The sequence below is a fragment of the Oncorhynchus clarkii genome, chromosome 28, assembly GCF_045791955.1.
Source record: "Oncorhynchus clarkii lewisi isolate Uvic-CL-2024 chromosome 28, UVic_Ocla_1.0, whole genome shotgun sequence".
Taxonomy (NCBI): domain Eukaryota; kingdom Metazoa; phylum Chordata; class Actinopteri; order Salmoniformes; family Salmonidae; genus Oncorhynchus; species Oncorhynchus clarkii.
The window spans coordinates 45895830-45916734 of NC_092174.1; the positions used below are offsets into that span (position 1 = coordinate 45895830).

At 44.0% G+C, this 20905-nt stretch overlaps 1 protein-coding gene across 1 annotated transcript in view; it reads left to right on the forward strand.

Moving 5' to 3' along the window:
* The first annotated feature begins 1796 nt into the window (after positions 1 to 1796).
* LOC139386798 (band 4.1-like protein 3) overlaps positions 1797 to 20905 on the forward strand; it is a 204287-nt gene continuing 185178 nt past the window's right edge. Inside the window, exons 1-3 of the mRNA XM_071132604.1 lie at positions 1797 to 1913; positions 14037 to 14174; positions 16279 to 16383. Coding sequence (XP_070988705.1) covers positions 1797 to 1913; positions 14037 to 14174; positions 16279 to 16383 — 360 coding nt within the window. The remainder of the gene's footprint in view (positions 1914 to 14036; positions 14175 to 16278; positions 16384 to 20905) is intronic.

Consider the following 20905-nt stretch of genomic DNA (forward strand, 5'->3'; position numbering starts at 1 on the left):
CGCCTCTTCACTGTTGACATGGAGACTGGACAGAGGAACTCTGCGTAGAAGGCCAGCATCCCGGAGTCACCTCTTCACTGTTGACATGGAGACTGGACAGAGGAACTCTGCCTAGAAGGCCAGCATCCCGGAGTCACCTCTTCACTGTTGACATGGAGACTGGACAGAGGAACTCTGCTTAGAATGCCAGCATCCCGTAGTCGCCTCTTCACTGTTGACATGGAGACTGGACAGAGGAACTCTGCGTAGAAGGCCAGCATCCCGGAGTCGCCTCTTCACTGTTGACATGGAGACTGGACAGAGGAACTCTGCCTAGAAGGCCAGCATCCCGGAGTCGCCTCTTCACTGTTGACGTTGAGACTGGACAGAGGAACTCTGCCTAGAAGGCCAGCATCCCGGAGTCGCCTCTTCACTGTTAACATTGAGACTGGACAGAGGAACTCTGCGTAGAAGGCCAGCCTCCCGGAGTCGCCTCTTCACTGTTGACCTTGAGACTGGACAGAGGAACTCTGCCTAGAAGGCCAGCATCCCGGAGTCTCCTCTTCTCTGTTGACGTTGAGACTGGACAGAGGAACTCTGCCTAGAAGGCCAGCATCCCGGAGTCTCCTCTTCACTGTTGACGTTGAGACTGGTGGAGCGCCGCTGCTGAATGTGCATTTTATTCGTTGCTTATGGCCTTATAGACTTGGTTGAGTGCTGTCTTAGTGCCCAGCATCAGTCTGTGGTGGTAAATAGATGGTTACGAATAATATAGATGAGAACTCTCTTGGTAGATAGTGTGTTCTACAGCTTATCATGAGGTTCTCTACCTCAGGCGAGCAATACCTCAAGACTTCTTTAATTGTAGACATTGCAATTGTAGACCAGCTGTTATTGACAACCCCTCCCCTTCGCCTTCCCAGACGTAGCTGCTCTGTCCTGCCGATGCACTGAAATCCCGCCAGCTCTATAGTATATGTGCGACCTGTCCCTGGTCGTTCAGCCACGTCTCAGTGAAACTTAAGATATTACAGTTTTTAATGTCCCGTTGGTAGGAAAGTCCAGTTTTTTCCTCAGCGATTTCACGTTGGCCAATTGAACGGATGGTAAAGGCGGTTTACTCACTCACCAACAAATTCTCACACCCAGACCTCCACCCCCTTGTAATTTAGTATTTTCTTCACACTGATGACAGGGATTTGGGCCTTGTCTTGACAAAGCAGTATATCCTTTACTTCGGATTCATTAAAGAAAATATCTTTGTCCAGTTTGAGGTGAGTAATCGCTGTTCTGATGTCCAGAAGCTCTTTTCGGTCATAAGCGACAGGTAGCAACAACATTATATACAAAATAAGTTACAAACAATGTGGAAAGAAAACTAACAAAATAGCACGGTTGTTTAGGAGCCCGTAAAACGCCATCCCCTCCGGCACCATTATTTGGTTTAAACCATTTAACTTAAAAATGCAATTCATCCTTTATAATTGTTCATGCACAGGTACTTTTGTTTAGGAATACAGGAATGGCTCTGTAAAATCCTCTCAACTAACTAACTAACTAACTAACTAACTAACTAACTAACTAACTAACTAACTAACTAACTAACTAACTAACTAACTAACTAACTAACTAACTAACTAACTAACTAACTAACTAACTCTCTCTCTCTCTCTCTCTCTCTCTCTCTCTCTCTCTCTCTCTCTCTCTCTCTCTCTCTCTCTCTCTCTCTCTCTCTCTCTCTCTCTCTCTCTCTCTCTCTCTCTCTCTCTCTCTCTCTCTCTCTCTCTCTCTCTCTCTCTCTCTCAGTGTGATTGGCCATGATGACTGAATCAGAAGCGGACTCTGAGCCCAAGCAGCAGAAGGAGAAAGGAGGGAAGGCAGTTGAACACTTCCCAGCTGCCGCTGGACACAGTACACCAGCCAGAAATAACCAGGTGAGCCTTCCACGTGCTGTATTCAGCTACAGTACAGTTTGACTTGTGCCCAATGGGGGAGCTCGGAATTTCTGGGTTGACAACTTTTCAGCCATAATATATAGTGGTTCCTACTTTAAAAGTTGTGTGCTTACACCACGGGACTTAGAGGTACCCTGCATCACAGCTTCATTGCTTCAGACCGCCACAAGGGGGAGTTAGAGCACTCATTATGCATTTGGGTCCCAAGGTTTTTATATGACCAATCATATCGAGTGGTTCCAAGGACAAATTTGACTTGTTAAATTGTTTAACTTGGGTCAAACGTTTTTGGTAGACTTCCACAAGCTTCCCACAATAAGTTGGGTGAATTTTGGCCCATTCCTCCTGACAGAGCTGATGTAACTGAGTCAGGTTTGTAGGCCTCCTTGCTCCCACACAATTGTTCAGTTCTGCTGCAAATTTCCTATAGGATTGAGGTCAGGGCTTTGTGATGGCCTCTCCAATACCTTGACTTTGTTGTTCTTAAGCCATTTTGCCACAACTGTGGAAGTATGCTTGGGGTCATTGTCCATTTGGAAGACCCATTTGCGACCAAGCTTTAACTTCCTGACTGATGTCTTGAGATGTTGCTTACATTTTCCTGCCTCATCATGCCATCTATTTTGTGAAGTGCACCAGTCCCTCCTGCAGCAAAGCACCCTCGCAACATGATGCTGCCACCCCCATGCTTCACGGTTGGGATGGTGTTCTTCGGCTTGCAAGCCTCCCCCTTTTCCTCCAAACATAACAATGGTCATTATGGCGAACAGTTCTATATTTGTTTCAAAAGGCCAGAGGACATTTCTCCAAAAAGTACGATCTTTGTCCCCATGTGCAGTTGCAAACCGTAGTCTGGCTTTTTTATTGCGGTTTTGGAGTAGTGGCTTCTTCCTTGCTGAGCGGCCTTTCAGGTTATGTCGATATACATGTCGGACTCGTTTTACTGTGGATATAGATACTTTTGTAACTGTTTCCTCCAGCATCTTCACAAGGTCCTTTGCTGTTGTTCTGGAATTGATTTGCACTTTTCGCACCAAAGTACGTTAATCTCTAGGAGACAGAACGCGTCTCCTTCCTGAGCGGTATGATGGCTGCGTATGATGGCTGCGTGGTGTTTATAATTGCGTACTATTGTTTGTACAGATGACCGTGGTACCTTCAGGCGTTTGGAAATTGCTCTCACAGGATGAACCAGACTTGTGGAGGTCTACATTTTTTTTTTGTGTTCTTGGCAGATTTCTTTTTCCCATGATGTCAAGCAAAGAGGCACCGAGTTTGAAGATAGGCCTTGAAATACATCCACAGCTACACCTCCAATTGACTCAACTTCTAACGCTTCTAAAGCTATGACATCATTTTCTGTAATTTTCCAAGCTGTTTAAAGGCACAGTCAACTTAGTGTATGTAAACTTCTGACCCACTGGAATTGTGATACAGTGAATTATAAGTGAAATAATCTGTCTGTGAACAATTGTTGGAAAAATTAGATGTCCTAACCAACTTGCCAAAACTATAGTTTGTTAACAAAACATTTGTGGAGTGGTTGAAAAATGAGTTTTAATGACTCCAACCTAAGTGTATGTAATCGTTTTGAGAACGACACAAATATAAATTTTCACAGTCTGCTGCCTCAGCTTGTATGATGGCAATTCGCATATACTCCAGAATGTTATGAAGAGTGATCAGATGAATTGCAATTAATTGCAAAGTCCCTCTTTGCCATGCAAATGAACTGAATCCCCTAAAAAAACATTTCCACTGCATTTCAGCCCTGCCACAAAAGGACCAAAGGACCAGCTGACATCATGTCAGTGATTCTCTCGTTAACACAGGTGTGAGTGTTGACGAGGACAAGGCTGGAGATCACTCTGTCATGCTGATTGAGTTCGAATAACAGACTGGAAGCTTCAAAAGGAGGGTGGTGCTTGGAATCATTGTTCTTCCTCTGTCAACCATGGTTACCTGCAAGGAAACATGTACCGTCATCATTGCTTTGCACAAAAAGGGCTTCACAGGCAAGGATATTGCTGCCAGTAAGAATGCACCGAAATCAACCATTTATCGGATCATCAAGAACTTCAAGGAGAGAGGTTCAATTGTTGTGAAGATGACTTCAGGGCGCCCAAGAAAGTCCAGCAAGCGCCAGGACCGTCTCCTAAAGTTGATTCAGCTGCAGGATCAGGGCACCACCAGTACAGAGCTTGCTCAGGAATGGCAGCAGGCAGGTGTGAGTGCATCTGCACACACAGTGAGGCAAAGACTTTTGGAGGATGGCCTGGTGTCAAGAAGGGCAGCAAAGAAGCCACTTCTCTCCAGGAAAACATCAGGGACAGACTGATATTCTGCAAAAGGTACAGGGATTGGACTGCTGAGGACTGGGATGAAGTCATTTTCTCTGATGAATCCCCTTTCCGATTGTTTGGGGCATCCAGAAAAAAACTTGTCCGGAGAAGACAAGGTGAGCGCTACCATCAGTCCTGTGTCATGCCAACAATAAAGCATCCTGAGACTATTCATGTGTGGGGTTGCTTCTCAGCCAATTTTTCCTAAGAACACAGTCATGAATAAAGAAAGGCACCAACACATCCTCAGAGAGCAACTTCTCCCAACCACCCAGGAACTCCAAGCATTGATTATGCAATAATGGGCTGCCATCAGTCAGGATGTGGCCCAGAAGTTAATTGACAGGATGCCAGGGTGGACTGCAGAGGTCTTGAAAAATGAAGGGTCAACACTGCATATATTGACTCTTTGCATCAACTTCATGTAATTGTCAATAAAATCCTTTGACACTTATGAAATGCTTGTAATTATACTTCAGTATTCCATAGTAACATCTGACAAAAATATCTAAAGACACTGAAGCAGCAAACTTTGTGGAAATTAATATTTGTGTCATTCTCAAAACTTTTGGCCACGACTGTACACACTTTATTGAATATTTACGAAATGCATATTGTTATATTTGGTAGCACCAAATATTGTTGTTGTTTGTTTGTTTGTTTCGATGCATGGATAATTGTTATTTGTTTTCCCTTCACCCCTTTCGATGCACGGATGTGGGTGGGGCTAGGTCTACATAAGGGTGGTAATTTAATAAACTCACAAAAGGCCGTGATGCCGATACGTAAAGCCTATAAAGATCAGTAATACGATCAAGAACAGTGTGTGGGTTCCTTCTTCTTTTTCCTCATCTTATCAGGCTGTTGCCTCATCTTATCAGGCTGTTACCTCATTTTATCAGGCTGTTGCCTCATCTTATCAGGCTGTTTGTTGCCTCATCTTATCAGGCTGTTGCCTCATTTTATCAAGCTGTTGCCTCATCTTATCAGGCTGTTGCTTCATCTTATCAACTGTTGCCTCATCTTATCAACTGTTGCCTCATTTTATCAGGCTGTTGCCTCATCTTATCAACTGTTGCCTCATCTTATCAGGCTGTTGCCTCATCTTATCAGGCTGTTGCCTCATCTTATCAGGCTGTTGCCTCATCTCATCAACTGTTACCTCATCTTATCAGGCTGTTGCCTCATCTCATCAGGCTGTTGCCTCATCTTATCAACTGTTGCCTCATCTTATCAACTGTTGCCTCATTTTATCAGGCTGTTGCCTCATCTTATCAACTGTTGCCTCATTTTATCAGGCTGTTGCTTCATCTTATCAGGCTGTTGCCTCATCTTATCAGGCTGTTGCCTCATCTTATCAGGCTGTTGCCTCATCTTATCAACTGTTGCCTCATCTTATCAACTGTTGCCAGGCAACTGCAATAAAAGATAGCTCAGATGTGCGAGTGCCTTTTTGAATTTTAAATTTTACTTTACAAACAACAATTAATTAATTTTTCAATTTACTGATTGACATGCCCAAAGTAAACTGCCTGTTACTCAGGCCCAGAAGCCAGGATATGCATGTAATTGGTGTCATTGGAAAGAAAACACTTAGAAGTTTCTAAAACCTTTAATGTAATGTCTGAGACTATAACAGAATTGATATGGCAGGTGGAAATCCGATGAAATCCGATGAAAAACCAACCAGAATCTTTTTTTCTGTAAACCTATGTAATTCCGGCTCCCAGATTGCAATTCGAATCGGTAAATCGGAAAACGCAGTTAAATTAACAAGAATTTAAGCTTTTAAATTATATAACATTCTTGTATGTTCATGAATGTTTACTATTACGATTATTTATTTGAATTGCGTGCCCTCCAACCTTATTAATAAACTAATGATAAAAAATACTCTTTCAAAATGCAGATGTTGACTTGGTTATGGATCCATAATGAATTACTATGGGAATAAATATCACTGATTTACAGAAATATTGGAACAAAGTTGTCTAATGAAGGCCAAAAATGTAGGATCCTCCAATCCTGTAGCCTACTCCCGACAATCACGTTGTACAGCGCCATATTTTAAATTATTAAATTAAGAACGAATTGCAAAAATCGCTGAAGTTGGAGACTTTTATCTCCCTCACCAACTTCAAACATCTGCTATCTGAGCAGCTAACCGATCGCTGCAGCTGTACATAGTCCATCGGTATATAGCCCACCCAATTTACCTACCTCATCCCCATACTGTTTATATTTATTTACTTTTCTGATCTTTTGCACACCAGTATCTCTACCTGTACATGTTCATCTGATCATTTATCACTCCAGTGTTAATCTGCAAAATTGTAATTATTCGCCTACCTCCTCATGCCTTTTGCACACAATGTATATAGACTCTCTTTTTTCTTTTTTCTACTGTGTTATTGACTTGTTAATTGTTTACTCCATGTGTAACTCTGTGTTGTTGTCTGTTCACACTGCTATGCTTTATCTTGGCCAGGTCGCGTTGTAAATGAGAACTTGTTCTCAACTAGCCTACCTGGTTAAATAAAGGTTAAATATATATATATTTTTAATTCCCTTCCATCCTAATGGAAACCCAGAGTGTTTCATTTGTCGTTTTTCTCTGAATAGAAACACCATAATATTAATCAAATTAATTAAGCAAAATTTCTTAAAATCAATCTCATATATTATGTCACTACAAAAAAAGTTTTAAATTCTCTGGTAATGCCAATACGGAACACTATCAAATACTCCTCAAAGATGCCCTCTGGTGGTCAAACTAGCAATAACTTGCAGTAACAGAAGAAATGGCAGAGAATTAAATGACGAGACACAGAATGCTGCAGTAGCACTCAGGGTTTTGCTGCAGCATGACTCAACTTTTAAAGGAGGAACCACTGTACATTATATTGGTTTGAGAACGGAGTCACTTTGGCCTGGGAGACCTCAGATTGTCTGTTTCTCTGTGGTGTGTGAGTTTGGCCTGGCAGACTACAGATTGCCTGTTTCTCTGTGGTGTGTGAGTTTGGCCTGGCAGACTACAGATTGCCTGTTTCTCTGTGGTGTCTGAGTTTGGCCTGGCAGACTGCAGATTGCCTGTTTCTCTGTGGTGTCTGAGTTTGGCCTGGCAGACCTCAGATTGCCCGTTTCTCTGTGGTGTGTGAGTTTGGCCTGGCAGACCTCAGATTGCCTGTTTCTCTGTGGTGTGTGAGTTTGGCCTGGCAGACCTCAGATTGCCTGTTTCTCTGTGGTGTCTGAGTTTGGGCAGGCAGACTGCAGATTGCCTGTTTCTCTGTGGTGTCTGAGTTTGGCCTGGCAGACTACAGATTGTCTGTTTCTCTGTGGTGTCTGAGTTTGGACTGGCAGACTGCAGATTGCCTGTTTCTCTAGAAGCTAAAGCTTATGTTATCTTCAGTACGTGCTTGTCAACAGAGGTCGCCTTGAGCCAGATGCACTCATCTGTAGGCTAAATCCTCCTCAGCTTCCAAGACAGGCAACAGTAGTGTAGACCAGTGGTTCTCAAACCTCTTGTCGGGGACCAACAACCGTTCCACCCCCAACCCGGCCTATTCCGGAGCCTCCACACCTGATTCAACTGATCATCAAGCCCTTGAGGTGTGATAGTTCAGCGCTGGCACACAATTGTGAAATGTCTGGGGTTTGAAAACCAAATGCTATAGAAAGAGGAGAGACTCAGGTCCAGCACTAAGGGTATGTCTTTAAGGGCACCCTATTCCCTATATAGTGCACTACTTTAGACCAGAGTCCCATGGAACCCTATTCCCTATATAGTGCACTACTTTAGACCAGAGTCCCATGGAACCCTATTCCCTATATAGTGCACTACTTTTTGACCAGAGTCCTATGGGGCCCTATTCCCTATATAGTGCACTACTTTTTGACCAGAGTCCTATGGAACCCTATTCCCTATATAGTGCACTACTTTAGACCAGAGTCCCATGGGGCCTGTAGTGCAGGGAATAGGGTTCCTTTTGGAACATGGCCATAGGAGGGGAATTTTCTCCAGGACTCTGGAGAAAGGAGAAGAGACCGAGAGTATGAATATTGAAATATGTTGATTGATAGAAGAGTGGAAATAGAGCATGAAATTGTAATGATTTATGAATCATGTTTAGGTTTTGGAAGAAGAGTGAGAGGAGACAAAGAGGGGGAGAATAGACAGAGAGGAGGAGAGACAGAGAGGGGGAAAGACAGAGAGGAGGAGAGACAGAGAGGGGGAGAGACAGAGAGAGGGAGAGACAGAGAGGAGGAGAGACAGAGAGGGGGAAAGACAGAGAGGAGAAGAGACAGAGAGGAGGAGAGACAGAGAGGAGAAGAGACAGAGAGGAGGAGAGACCGAGAGGAGAAGAGACCGAGAGGAGGAGAGACAGAGAGGAGGAGAGACAGAGAGGAGGAGAGACAGAGAGGAGGAGAGACCGAGAGGAGAAGAGACCGAGAGGAGAAGAGACAGAGAGGAGGAGAGACAGAGAGGGGGAGAGACAGAGAAGGAGAGACAGAGAGGGGGAGAGGGGGAGAGACAGAGAGGGGGAGAGGCAGAGAGGAGAAGAGACAGAGAGGGGGAGAGACAGAGAGGGGGAGAGACAGAGAAGGAGAGACAGAGAGAGGGAGAGACAGACAGAGAGGAGGAGAGACAGAGAGGAGGAGAGACAGAGTGGGGGAGAGACAGAGAAGGAGAGCGAGAGGAGAAGAGACAGAGAGGAGGAGAGACAGAGAGGAGGAGAGACAGAGAGGGGGAGAGACAGAGAGGGGGAGAGGCAGAGAGGAGAAGAGACAGAGAGGGGGAGAGACACAGAGGGGGAGAGACAGAGAGGAGAAGAGACAGAGGGAGAGACAGAGAGGAGGAGAGACAGAGAGGAGGAGAGACCGAGAGGAGAAGAGACAGAGATGAGGAGAGACAGAGAGGGGGAGAGACAGAGAGGGGGAGAGACAGAGAGGAGGAGAGACAGAGAGAGAGAGAGGGGGAGAGAGAGAGAGGAGGAGAGACAGAGAGGGGGAGAGACAGAGAGGGGGAGAGACCGAGAGGAGAAGAGACAGAGAGGAGAAGAGACCGAGAGGAGAAGAGACCGAGAGGAGAAGAGACCGAGAGGAGAAGAGACAGAGAGGAGGAGAGACAGAGAGGGGGAGAGAGGGAGAGACAGAGAGGAGGAGAGACAGAGAGGAGGAGAGACATAGAGGAGGAGAGACAGAGAGGAGGAGAGACAGAGAGGAGGAGAGACAGAGAGGGGGAGAGACAGAGAGGAGAAGAGACAGAGAGGAGAAGAGACAGAGAGGAGAAGAGACCGAGAGGAGAAGAGACCGAGAGGAGAGGAGACAGAGAGGAGGAGAGACAGAGAGGGGGAGAGAGGGAGAGACAGAGAGGAGGAGAGACAGAGAGGAGGAGAGACAGAGAGGAGAAGAGACATAGAGGGGGAGAGACAGAGAGGGGGAGAGACAGAGAGGAGGAGAGACAGAGAGGAGCAGTACACAGAGTTGTACGAGACCTTCAGTTTCTTGACAACTTCTCTCATGGAATAGCCTTCATTTCTCAGAACAAGAATAGACTGACGAGTTTCAGAAGGTTTCTGTCCATTTTGAGTCTGTAATCAAACCCACAAATGCTGATGCTCCAGATACTCAATTAGTCTAAAGAAGGACAGTTTTATTGCTTCTTTAATCAGAACAACAGTTTTCAGCTGTACAATTTGATTTGATTTGACACACATACACACACTCACAAACGTACCGACACACACACACTCACACATACACACACACACTAGTTCTGGCACAGTCATGTCTGTAAGTCACTCGAATGACCTTTGTCATCTGTAGGTCACATTTCTATTGAGCTGAGGAAGGCTGGAGGAAGGATGGAAGAAGGATGGAGGAAGCAGTTAAATGTTTTTTTTAACATTGAGATTCACTCACAGCATTTCAAAAGTGAGGAAAGCCAAAAATGTCTTGCAGGCCAAAGTACCTTCTTTTTTTCGTCTCACAAAGCCACCCAGAAGTCAAAGTACTTTGTTGTCAGTGAGGTGGAACATTGGATTTTCAAAATGGCGGAACAGCTTTAACAGTACAACATGCCTGGCTTTTGAGTCTATCAGTACCCGCTAGAGAACGTTGTCTCCTTTAACATCAGATGAATATCAACCTGCAAGGTGCGCAAACATAAGCACCAAGGCTTGATAAATAGTTCATAGTCCTGTAAAGGCTTCTTTTGTTATAAAGTCAAACGTAAAAGAGAACGGTATTAACGCGCGCAGTCAAATTATTAACAATGATGATAAATAAGCATAACACAAACTCATACATTTTCTAAATCAACCTCTTCACCCTCCTTATCATTCAGTTAGGCCTAGTTTAAATTAAATTGTGAAGTAAGGTGCAACAATTATCACCCATTCATTCATGTGTCATTCATTCAGTGAGGAGAGAGAGATGCATTAGAGCCTGGCTGGGTACCAGGGTCCTACAGAACATTGTCTTAGCGCCTGGCTAGGTACCAGGGTCCTACAGCACATTATCTTGGAGCCTGGCTGGGTTCCAACATCCTACAGCACATTATCTTGGAGCCTGGCTGGGTACCAACATCCTACAGCACATTGTCTTGGAGCCTGGCTGGGTACCAACGTCCTACTGCACATTGTCTTGGAGCCTGGCTGGGTACCAACGTCCTACTGCACATTGTCTTGGAGCCTGGGTGGGTACCAACATCCTACAGCACATTGTCTTGGAGCCTGGCTGGGTACCAGGGTCCTACAGCACATTGTCTTGGAGCCTGGCTGGGTACCAGGGTCCTACAGCACATTGTCTTAGCGCCTGGCTGGGTACCAGGGTCCTACAGCAAATTGTCTTAGCGCCTGGCTGGGTACCAGGGTCCTACAGCAAATTGTCTTAGCGCCTGGCTCTGTACCAGGGTCCTACAGCACATTGTCTTGGAGCCTGGCTGGGTACCAGGGTCCTACAGCACATTGTCTTAGCGCCTGGGTGGGTACCAGGGTCCTACAGCAAATTGTCTTAGTGCCTGGCTGGGTACCAGGGTCCTACAGCACATTGTCTTGGAGCCTGGCTGGGTACCAAGGTCCTACAGCACATTGTCTTGGAGCCTGGCTGGGTACCAACATCCTACAGCACATTGTCTTGGAGCCTGGCTGGGTACCAACATCCTACAGCACATTGTCTTGGAGCCTGGCTGGGTACCAGGGTCCTACAGAACATTGTCTAAGCGCCTGGCTGGGTACCAACATCCTACAGCACATTGTCTTGGAGCCTGGCTGGGTACCAACGTCCTACAACACATTGTCTTGGAGCCTGGCTGGGTACCAGGGTCCTACAGGACATTGTCTTGGAGCCTGGCTGGGTAGCAGGGTCCTACAGCACATTGTCTTGGAGCCTGGCTGGGTACCAGGGTCCTACAGCACATTATCTTGGAGCCTGGCTGGGTAGCAGGGTCCTACAGCACATTGTCTTAGCGCCTGGCTCTGTACCAGGGTCCTACAGCACATTGTCTTGGAGCCTGGCTGGGTACCAGGGTCCTACAGCACATTGTCTTAGCGCCTGGGTGGGTACCAGGGTCCTACAGCAAATTGTCTTAGTGCCTGGCTGGGTACCAGGGTCCTACAGCACATTGTCTTGGAGCCTGGCTGGGTACCAAGGTCCTACAGCACATTGTCTTGGAGCCTGGCTGGGTACCAACATCCTACAGCACATTGTCTTGGAGCCTGGCTGGGTACCAACATCCTACAGCACATTGTCTTGGAGCCTGGCTGGGTACCAGGGTCCTACAGAACATTGTCTAAGCGCCTGGCTGGGTACCAACATCCTACAGCACATTGTCTTGGAGCCTGGCTGGGTACCAACGTCCTACAACACATTGTCTTGGAGCCTGGCTGGGTACCAGGGTCCTACAGGACATTGTCTTGGAGCCTGGCTGGGTAGCAGGGTCCTACAGCACATTGTCTTGGAGCCTGGCTGGGTACCAGGGTCCTACAGCACATTATCTTGGAGCCTGGCTGGGTAGCAGGGTCCTACAGCACATTGTCTTGGAGCCTGGCTGGGTAGCAGGGTCCTACAGGACATTGTCTTGGAGCCTGGCTGGGTACCAGGGTCCTACAGCACATTGTCTTAGCGCCTGGCTGGGTACCAGGGTCCTACAGCACATTGTCTTGGAGCCTGGCTGGGTAGCAGGGTCCTACAGCACATTGTCTTGGAGCCTGGCTGGGTACCAGGGTCCTACAGAACATGGTCTTGGAGCCTGGCTGGGTACCAACATCCTACAGCACATTGTCTTAGCGCCTGGCTGGGTACCAGGGTCCTACAGAACATGGTCTTGGAGCCTGGCTGGGTACCAACATCCTACAGCACATTGTCTTGGAGCCTGGCTGGGTACCAACATCCTACAGCACATTGTCTTGGAGCCTGGCTGGGTACCAACATCCTACAGCACATTGTCTTGGAGCCTGGGTGGGTACCAACATCCTACAGCACATTGTCTTGGAGCCTGGCTGGGTACCAGGGTCCTACAGCACATTGTCTTGGAGCCTGGCTGGGTACCAGGGTCCTACAGCACATTGTCTTGGAGCCTGGCTGGGTACCAACATCCTACAGCACATTGTCTTGGAGCCTGGCTGGGTACCAGGGTCCTACAGCACATTGTCTTGGAGCCTGGCTGGGTACCAGGGTCCTACAGCACATTATCTTGGAGCCTGGCTGGGTACCAGGGTCCTACAGAACATGGTCTTGGAGCCTGGCTGGGTACCAGGGTCCTACAGAACATGGTCTTGGAGCCTGGCTGGGTACCAGGGTCCTACAGCACATTGTCTTGGAGCCTGGCTGGGTACCAGGGTCCTACAGAACATGGTCTTGGAGCCTGGCTGGGTACCAGGGTCCTACAGAACATGGTCTTGGAGCCTGGCTGGGTACCAGGGTCCTACAGAACATGGTCTTGGAGCCTGGCTGGGTACCAGGGTCCTACAGCACATTGTCTTGGAGCCTGGCTGGGTAGCAGGGTCCTACAGCACATTGTCTTGGAGCCTGGCTGGGTAGCAGGGTCCTACAGCACATTGTCTTGGAGCCTGGCTGGGTACCAGGGTCCTACAGAACATGGTCTTGGAGCCTGGCTGGGTACCAGGGTCCTACAGGACATTGTCTTAGAGCCTGGCTGGGTACCAGGGTCCTACAGCACATTGTCTTAGAGCCTGGCTGGGTACCAGGGTCCTACAGCACATTGTCTTAGAGCCTGGCTGGGTACCAGGGTCCTACAGAACATTGTCTTGGAGCCTGACATTGTTTTGGTGGATTAAGTTAGAAATAAGGTGTGATAATAAAAAGTGACCCCAAACTTTTAAGTGGTAAAAAGACTAAATACTTTTCTGTTTTCAAAATTCTGGCAAATGAAAATTATAACATTTAGGGAAAGTCAGGAAAAGGAGCAAGCCATTGATTTTTTTTATGGGGAGGAGCAATTGTTTTAATTTACTGAAATCAAACGTGACTCTAGACTCCTGTGGTCACCAGTCTGTCACTGGGATGTAATCGCTTCTCTGTGTAGTCATGACGATGAGACCAATCTTAACTGTATGACGATGCGATAACCATTGTAGAGAAGTGCACGTCCAAAGAAACCTGCCATATTTTATAATCGTCTATCATTGAAACACTGTTATTCTGTTTCCCTTCCGTCATGTGACATCCCAACAGCACAACACATACTAAACAAACGCTTACAGAGATAAATGTCTCCCTTCTCTTTTCCCTGCTGTAGTTTGAGGACTTTTCATCTACCAGATCGTCGACCAGTCGCCTGTCAATCAAGTCTCCACTGAGGGGAGTCAAGAAGCTGAAGAACATGCAGTGTAAAATCACCCTGCTAGATGGGTCCGACTACACCACGACGGTGGACGTGAGTACAGGGGGGAGGGGGAGAGAGAGCGAGAGAGCGAGCGAGAGAGCGAGAGAGCGAGCGAGGGAGAGAGAGAGGGAGAGGGAGAGGGAGAGGGAGAGGGAGCATTGCTTTGGCAATGTTAACACATGTTTCCCCTGCCAATAAAGCCCATTGAATTGAGAGAGAGAGAGAGAAAGAGAGAGAGAGAGGAGGATGAGAGGGGGGAGATGGAAGGGGATGCAAGGGAGAGAGAGATAAAGAGGGAGGAGAGGAGAGATAAAGAGGGAGGAGGGAGAGAGAGAGAGAAGAGGGAGAGATGACAGAGGCCAGGCTCAAAATCAAGAGTACTGATCATAATACAATGTGCATTGGTTTATATCACATTTTGTCTTAGCGTTTTGAATGCTGCTCCTCCTTCTCTCCGATACAATGGCTATACTATGGCTATAGTTCACAAGCCTTCTCACATTGTCTGCCACCTGTTAAACAATCTACTACTAGCCCAAGGTCTCTCCCCTCCCTGGGTCGAGACAGGATGTCCTGTAAGGAACACAGCATTCCAGCCAGTCTGACGATAGCTCCATTCACACATTACATTCAGTATTAATATTATAGTAAGATTCATACATCCATACAGTAACATAGTAGTATTATGTTGAGTCATAGTTCTGATTTAAATGTAAACATAATTTAGTCATTATTCATAAAAATCCCTTGCCTAGTTTCCCATGCCAATAAAGCCCCTTGAATTGAGAGAGAGAGAGAGAGAGAGTTCAATTCTATAACCAACTAAAGGGTGAGATGAACCTGGAGAAGAGTCCCCTAAGCAAGCTGGTCCTGGGGCATAACAGACAGGCAGAAAGACAGACAGACAGACAGACAGACAGACAGACAGACAGACAGACTAGCTGGTTAGAGGCTGGGTAAAGCTAGTAGCCAGACAGACAGGCAGACAGACTAGCTGGTTAGAGGCTGGGTAAAGCTAGTAGCCAGACAGACAGACAGACTAGCTGGTTAGAGGCTAGGTAAAGCTAGTAGCCAGACAGACAGGCAGGCAGGCAGACAGACAGACAGACAGACAGATTAGCTGGTTAGAGGCTGGGTAAAGCTAGTAGCCAGACAGACAGACAGGCAGACAGGCAGGCAGGCAGGCAGACAGACAGACAGACAGACAGACAGATTAGCTGGTTAGAGGCTGGGTAAAGCTAGTAGCCAGACAGGCAGACTGGCAGACAGGCAGACAGACAGATTAGCTGGTTAGAGGCTGGGTAAAGCTAGTAGCCAGACAGGCAGACAGACAGACAGACAGACAGACAGACAGATTAGCTGGTTAGAGGCTGGGTAAAGCTAGTAGCCAGACAGGCAGACTGGCAGACAGGCAGACAGACAGATTAGCTGGTTAGAGGCTGGGTAAAGCTAGTAGCCAGACAGGCAGACAGACAGACAGACAGACAGACAGATTAGCTGGTTAGAGGCTGGGTAAAGCTAGTAGCCAGACAGGCAGACTGGCAGACAGGCAGACAGACAGATTAGCTGGTTAGAGGCTGGGTAAAGCTAGTAGCCAGACAGGCAGACAGACAGACAGACAGACAGACAGACAGATTAGCTGGTTAGAGGCTGGGTAAAGCTAGTAGCCAGACAGGCAGACTGGCAGACAGGCAGACAGACAGATTCGCTGGTTAGATGAGAGACCTTTTCTCTCTCTCACTGACATGGTGTTAAGGCTGAACTCCCTCCCTCCCTGTAGGGAACAAAATGTGTTCACTTTGATCTTCCTTCAAGTCTGATAGAAGAATCATCACTTTGAAGCTCAACCTTTTAAAATGAACATGCCGTTGTTTTGGCCGTATACTTTGTGATTTATTTAGGAGAGTTTGTGCAGGGCTTGGTGAGGTTTAATGGGCTTTGTTTTTATCTACAGGGCCACCACACAGCTTAGTGGACGTTGTCTTTTAACTTGGCTTTTGCTGTTGTTTTCCTAGCCACCGTGCTTCTACACCTGCATTGCTTGCTGTTTGGGGTTTTAGGCTGGGTTTCTGTACAGCAATTTGTGACATCAGCTGATGTAAGAAGGGCTTTATAAATAGATCTGATTGATTGATTGATCTGTGTGTGTCACCAGAAACAAGCCAGAGGCCAGCTGCTGTTTGCCAAGGTGTGTGACCATCTGAACCTGCTGGAGACGGACTACTTTGGCATGACGTACCGCGACGTGGAGAACCAGAAGGTGGAGTACAGAAGGTTCTAGATCAGGGGTGTCAAACTCATTTACCCCACGGGCCACATTGGGTCTTCACCGAGGTCTGGAGGGCTGCTGCACTTCGTCTTGAGTATATTTCCTCGCTGTACAAATTTCTATCCATCGCTTTTAGAATTGACATGCTCCCTGACGGTCTAGCTTTTGTTTCGATGACTGTTATCAAGCTGGTCAGAGTGAAGAGACTATAGATGACTGTTATCTAGAGACTATAGATGACTGTTATCTAGATGGACAGAGTGAAGAGACTATAGATGACTGTTATCTAGATGGACAGAGTGAAGAGACTATAGATGACTGTTATCAAGAGACTATAGATTACTTTTATCTAGAGACTATAGATGACTGTTACCAGAGACTATAAATGACTGTTATCTAGAGACTATAAATGACTGTTATCTAGAGACTATAGATGACTGTTATCTAGATGGACAGAGTGAAGAGACTATAGATGACTGTTATCTAGAGACTATAGATGACTGTTATCTGGAGACTATAGATGACTGTTATCCAGAGACTATAGATGACTGTTATCTAGAGACTATAGATGACTGTTATCTAGAGACTATAGATGACTGTTATCTAGAGACTATAGATGACTGTTATCTAGAGACTATAGATGACTGTTATCTAGAGACTATAGATGACTGTTATCTAGAGACTATAAATGACTGTTATCAGAGACTATAAATGACTGGTATCTAGAGACTATAGATGACTGTTATCAGCGACTATACATGACTGTTATCAGAGACTATAAATGATTGTTATCTAGAGACTATAGATGACTGTTATCTAGAGACTATAAATGACTGTTATCAGAGACTATAAATGACTGGTATCTAGAGACTATAGATGACTGTTATCAGCGACTATACATGACTGTTATCAGAGACTATAAATGATTGTTATCTAGAGACTATAAATGACTGTTATCTAGAGACTATAAATGACTGTTATCTAGAGACTATAGATGACTGTTATCTAGAGACTATAGATTACTGTTATCTAGAGACTATAGATGACTGTTATCTAGAGACTATAGATGACTGTTATCTAGAGACTATAGATGACTGTTATCTAGAGACTATAGATGACTGTTATCTAGAGACTATAGATGACTGTTATCTAGAGACTATAGATGACTGTTATCTAGAGACTATAGATGACTGTTATCTAGAGACTATAGATGACTGTTATCTAGAGACTATAAATGACTGTTATCAGAGACTATAAATTACTGTAATCTAGAGACTATAGATGACTGTTATCTAGAGACTATAGATGACTGTTATCAGCGACTATACATGACTGTTATCAGAGACTATAAATGATTGTTATCTAGAGACTATAAATGACTGTTATCTAGAGACTATAAATGACTGTTATCTAGAGACTATAAATGACTGTTATCTAGAGACTATAAATGACTGTTATCTAGAGACTATAGATGACTGTTATCTAGAGACTATAGATGACTGTTATCTAGAGACTATAGATGACTGTTATCTAGAGACTATAGATGACTGTTATCTAGAGACTATAGATGACTGTTATCTAGAGACTATAGATGACTGTTATCTAGAGACTATAGATGACTGTTATCTAGAGACTATAAATGACTGTTATCAGAGACTATAAATGACTGGTATCTAGAGACTATAGATGACTGTTATCAGCGACTATACATGACTGTTATCAGAGACTATAAATGATTGTTATCTAGAGACTATAAATGACTGTTATCTAGAGACTATAAATGACTGTTATCTAGAGACTATAGATGACTGTTATCTAGAGACTATAGATGACTGTTATCTAGAGACTATAGATTACTGTTATCTAGAGACTATAGATGACTGTTATCTAGAGACTATAGATGACTGTTATCTAGAGACTATAGATGACTGTTATCTAGAGACTATAGATGACTGTTATCTAGAGACTATAGATGACTGTTATCTAGAGACTATAGATGACTGTTATCTAGAGACTATAGATGACTGTTATCTAGAGACTATAGATGACTGTTATCTAGAGACTATAAATGACTGTTATCAGAGACTATAAATTACTGTAATCTAGAGACTATAGATGACTGTTATCTAGAGACTATAGATGACTGTTATCAGCGACTATACATGACTGTTATCAGAGACTATAAATGATTGTTATCTAGAGACTATAAATGACTGTTATCTAGAGACTATAAATGACTGTTATCTAGAGACTATAAATGACTGTTATCTAGAGACTATAAATGACTGTTATCTAGAGACTATAGATGACTGTTATCTAGAGACTATAGATGACTGTTATCTAGAGACTATAGATGACTGTTATCTAGAGACTATAGATTACTGTTATCTAGAGACTATAGATGACTGTTATCTAGAGACTATAGATGACTGTTATCTAGAGACTATAGATGACTGTTATCTAGAGACTATAGATGACTGTTATCTAGAGACTATAGATGACTGTTATCTAGAGACTATAGATGACTGTTATCTAGAGACTATAGATGAATGTTATCTAGAGACTATAGATGACTGTTATCTAGAGACTATAAATGACTGTTATCAGAGACTATAAATTACTGTAATCTAGAGACTATAGATGACTGTTATCTAGAGACTATAGATGACTGTTATCAGCGACTATAAATGACTGTTATCAGAGACTATAAATGACTGTTATCTAGAGACTATAGATGACTGTTATCTAGAGACTATAGATGACTGTTATCTAGAGACTATAAATGACTGTTATCAGAGACTATAAATTACTGTAATCTAGAGACTATAGATGACTGTTATCAGCGACTATAAATGATTGTTATCAGAGACTATAAATGACTGTTATCTAGAGACTATAGATGACTGTTATCTAGAGACTATAGATGACTGTTATCTAGAGACTATAGATGACTGTTATCTAGAGACTATAGATGACTGTTACCAGAGACTATAAATGACTGTTATCTAGAGACTATAAATGACTGTTATCTAGAGACTATAGATGACTGTTATCTAGATGGACAGAGTTAAGAGACTATAGATGACTGTTATCTAGATGGACACAGTGAAGAGACTATAGATGACTGTTATCTAGAGACTATAGATGACTGTTATCTAGAGACTATAGATGACTGTTATCCAGAGACTATAGATGACTGTTATCTAGAGACTATAGATGACTGTTATCTAGAGACTATAGATGACTGTTATCTAGAGACTATAGATGACTGTTATCTAGAGACTATAGATGACTGTTATCTAGAGACTATAGATGACTGTTATCTAGAGACTATAAATGACTGTTATCAGAGACTATAAATGACTGTTATCTAGAGACTATAGATGACTGTTATCAGCGACTATAAATGACTGTTATCAGAGACTATAAATGACTGTTATCTAGAGACTATAAATGACTGTTATCTAGAGACTATAGATGACTGTTATCTAGAGACTATAGATGACTGTTATCTAGAGACTATAGATGACTGTTATCTAGAGACTATAGATGACTGTTATCTAGAGACTATAGATGACTGTTATCTAGAGACTATAGATGACTGTTATCTAGAGACTATATATGACTGTTATCTAGAGACTATAGATGACTGTTATCTAGAGACTATAGATGACTGTTATCTAGAGACTATAGATGGCTGTTATCTAGAGACTATAGATGACTGTTATCTAGAGACTATAGATGACTGTTCTCTAGAGACTATAAATGACTGTTATCAGAGACTATAAATTACTGTAATCTAGAGACTATAGATGACTGTTATCTAGAGACTATATATGACTGTTATCAGCGACTATAAATGACTGTTATCAGAGACTATAAATGACTGTTATCTAGAGACTATAGATGACTGTTATCTAGAGACTATAGATTACTGTTATCTAGAGACTATAAATGACTGTTATCAGAGACTATAAATTACTGTAATCTAGAGACTATAGATGACTGTTATCTAGAGACTATAGATGACTGTTATTAGCGACTATAAATGACTGTTATCAGAGACTATAAATGACTGTTATCTAGAGACTATAGATGACTGTTATCTAGAGACTATAGATGACTGTTATCTAGAGACTATAGATGACTGTTATCTAGAGACTATAGATGACTGTTATCTAGAGACTATAGATGACTGTTATCTAGAGACTATAGATGACTGTTATCTAGAGACTATAGATGACTGTTATCTAGAGACTATAGATGACTCATACACCGTTTCCGTTTGGTTTTAGTCATTTCAATGTCGATTGAGATTGTTTTTTTTCCCTGAGAGAAATAGTTAATATTTTTAGTTTTTTACTCAAATCCCCCACATGCTGGGTTGAATGTGAGCCTTGAGTTTGACACCTATTCCAGATCAAGTGTCTCTAATTACAGTCCTGGGGGATTCGAATGAATGCTGCATTCATGTGCTAGTCGGAACTAGGAAACTGACATTTCCGACTTTACG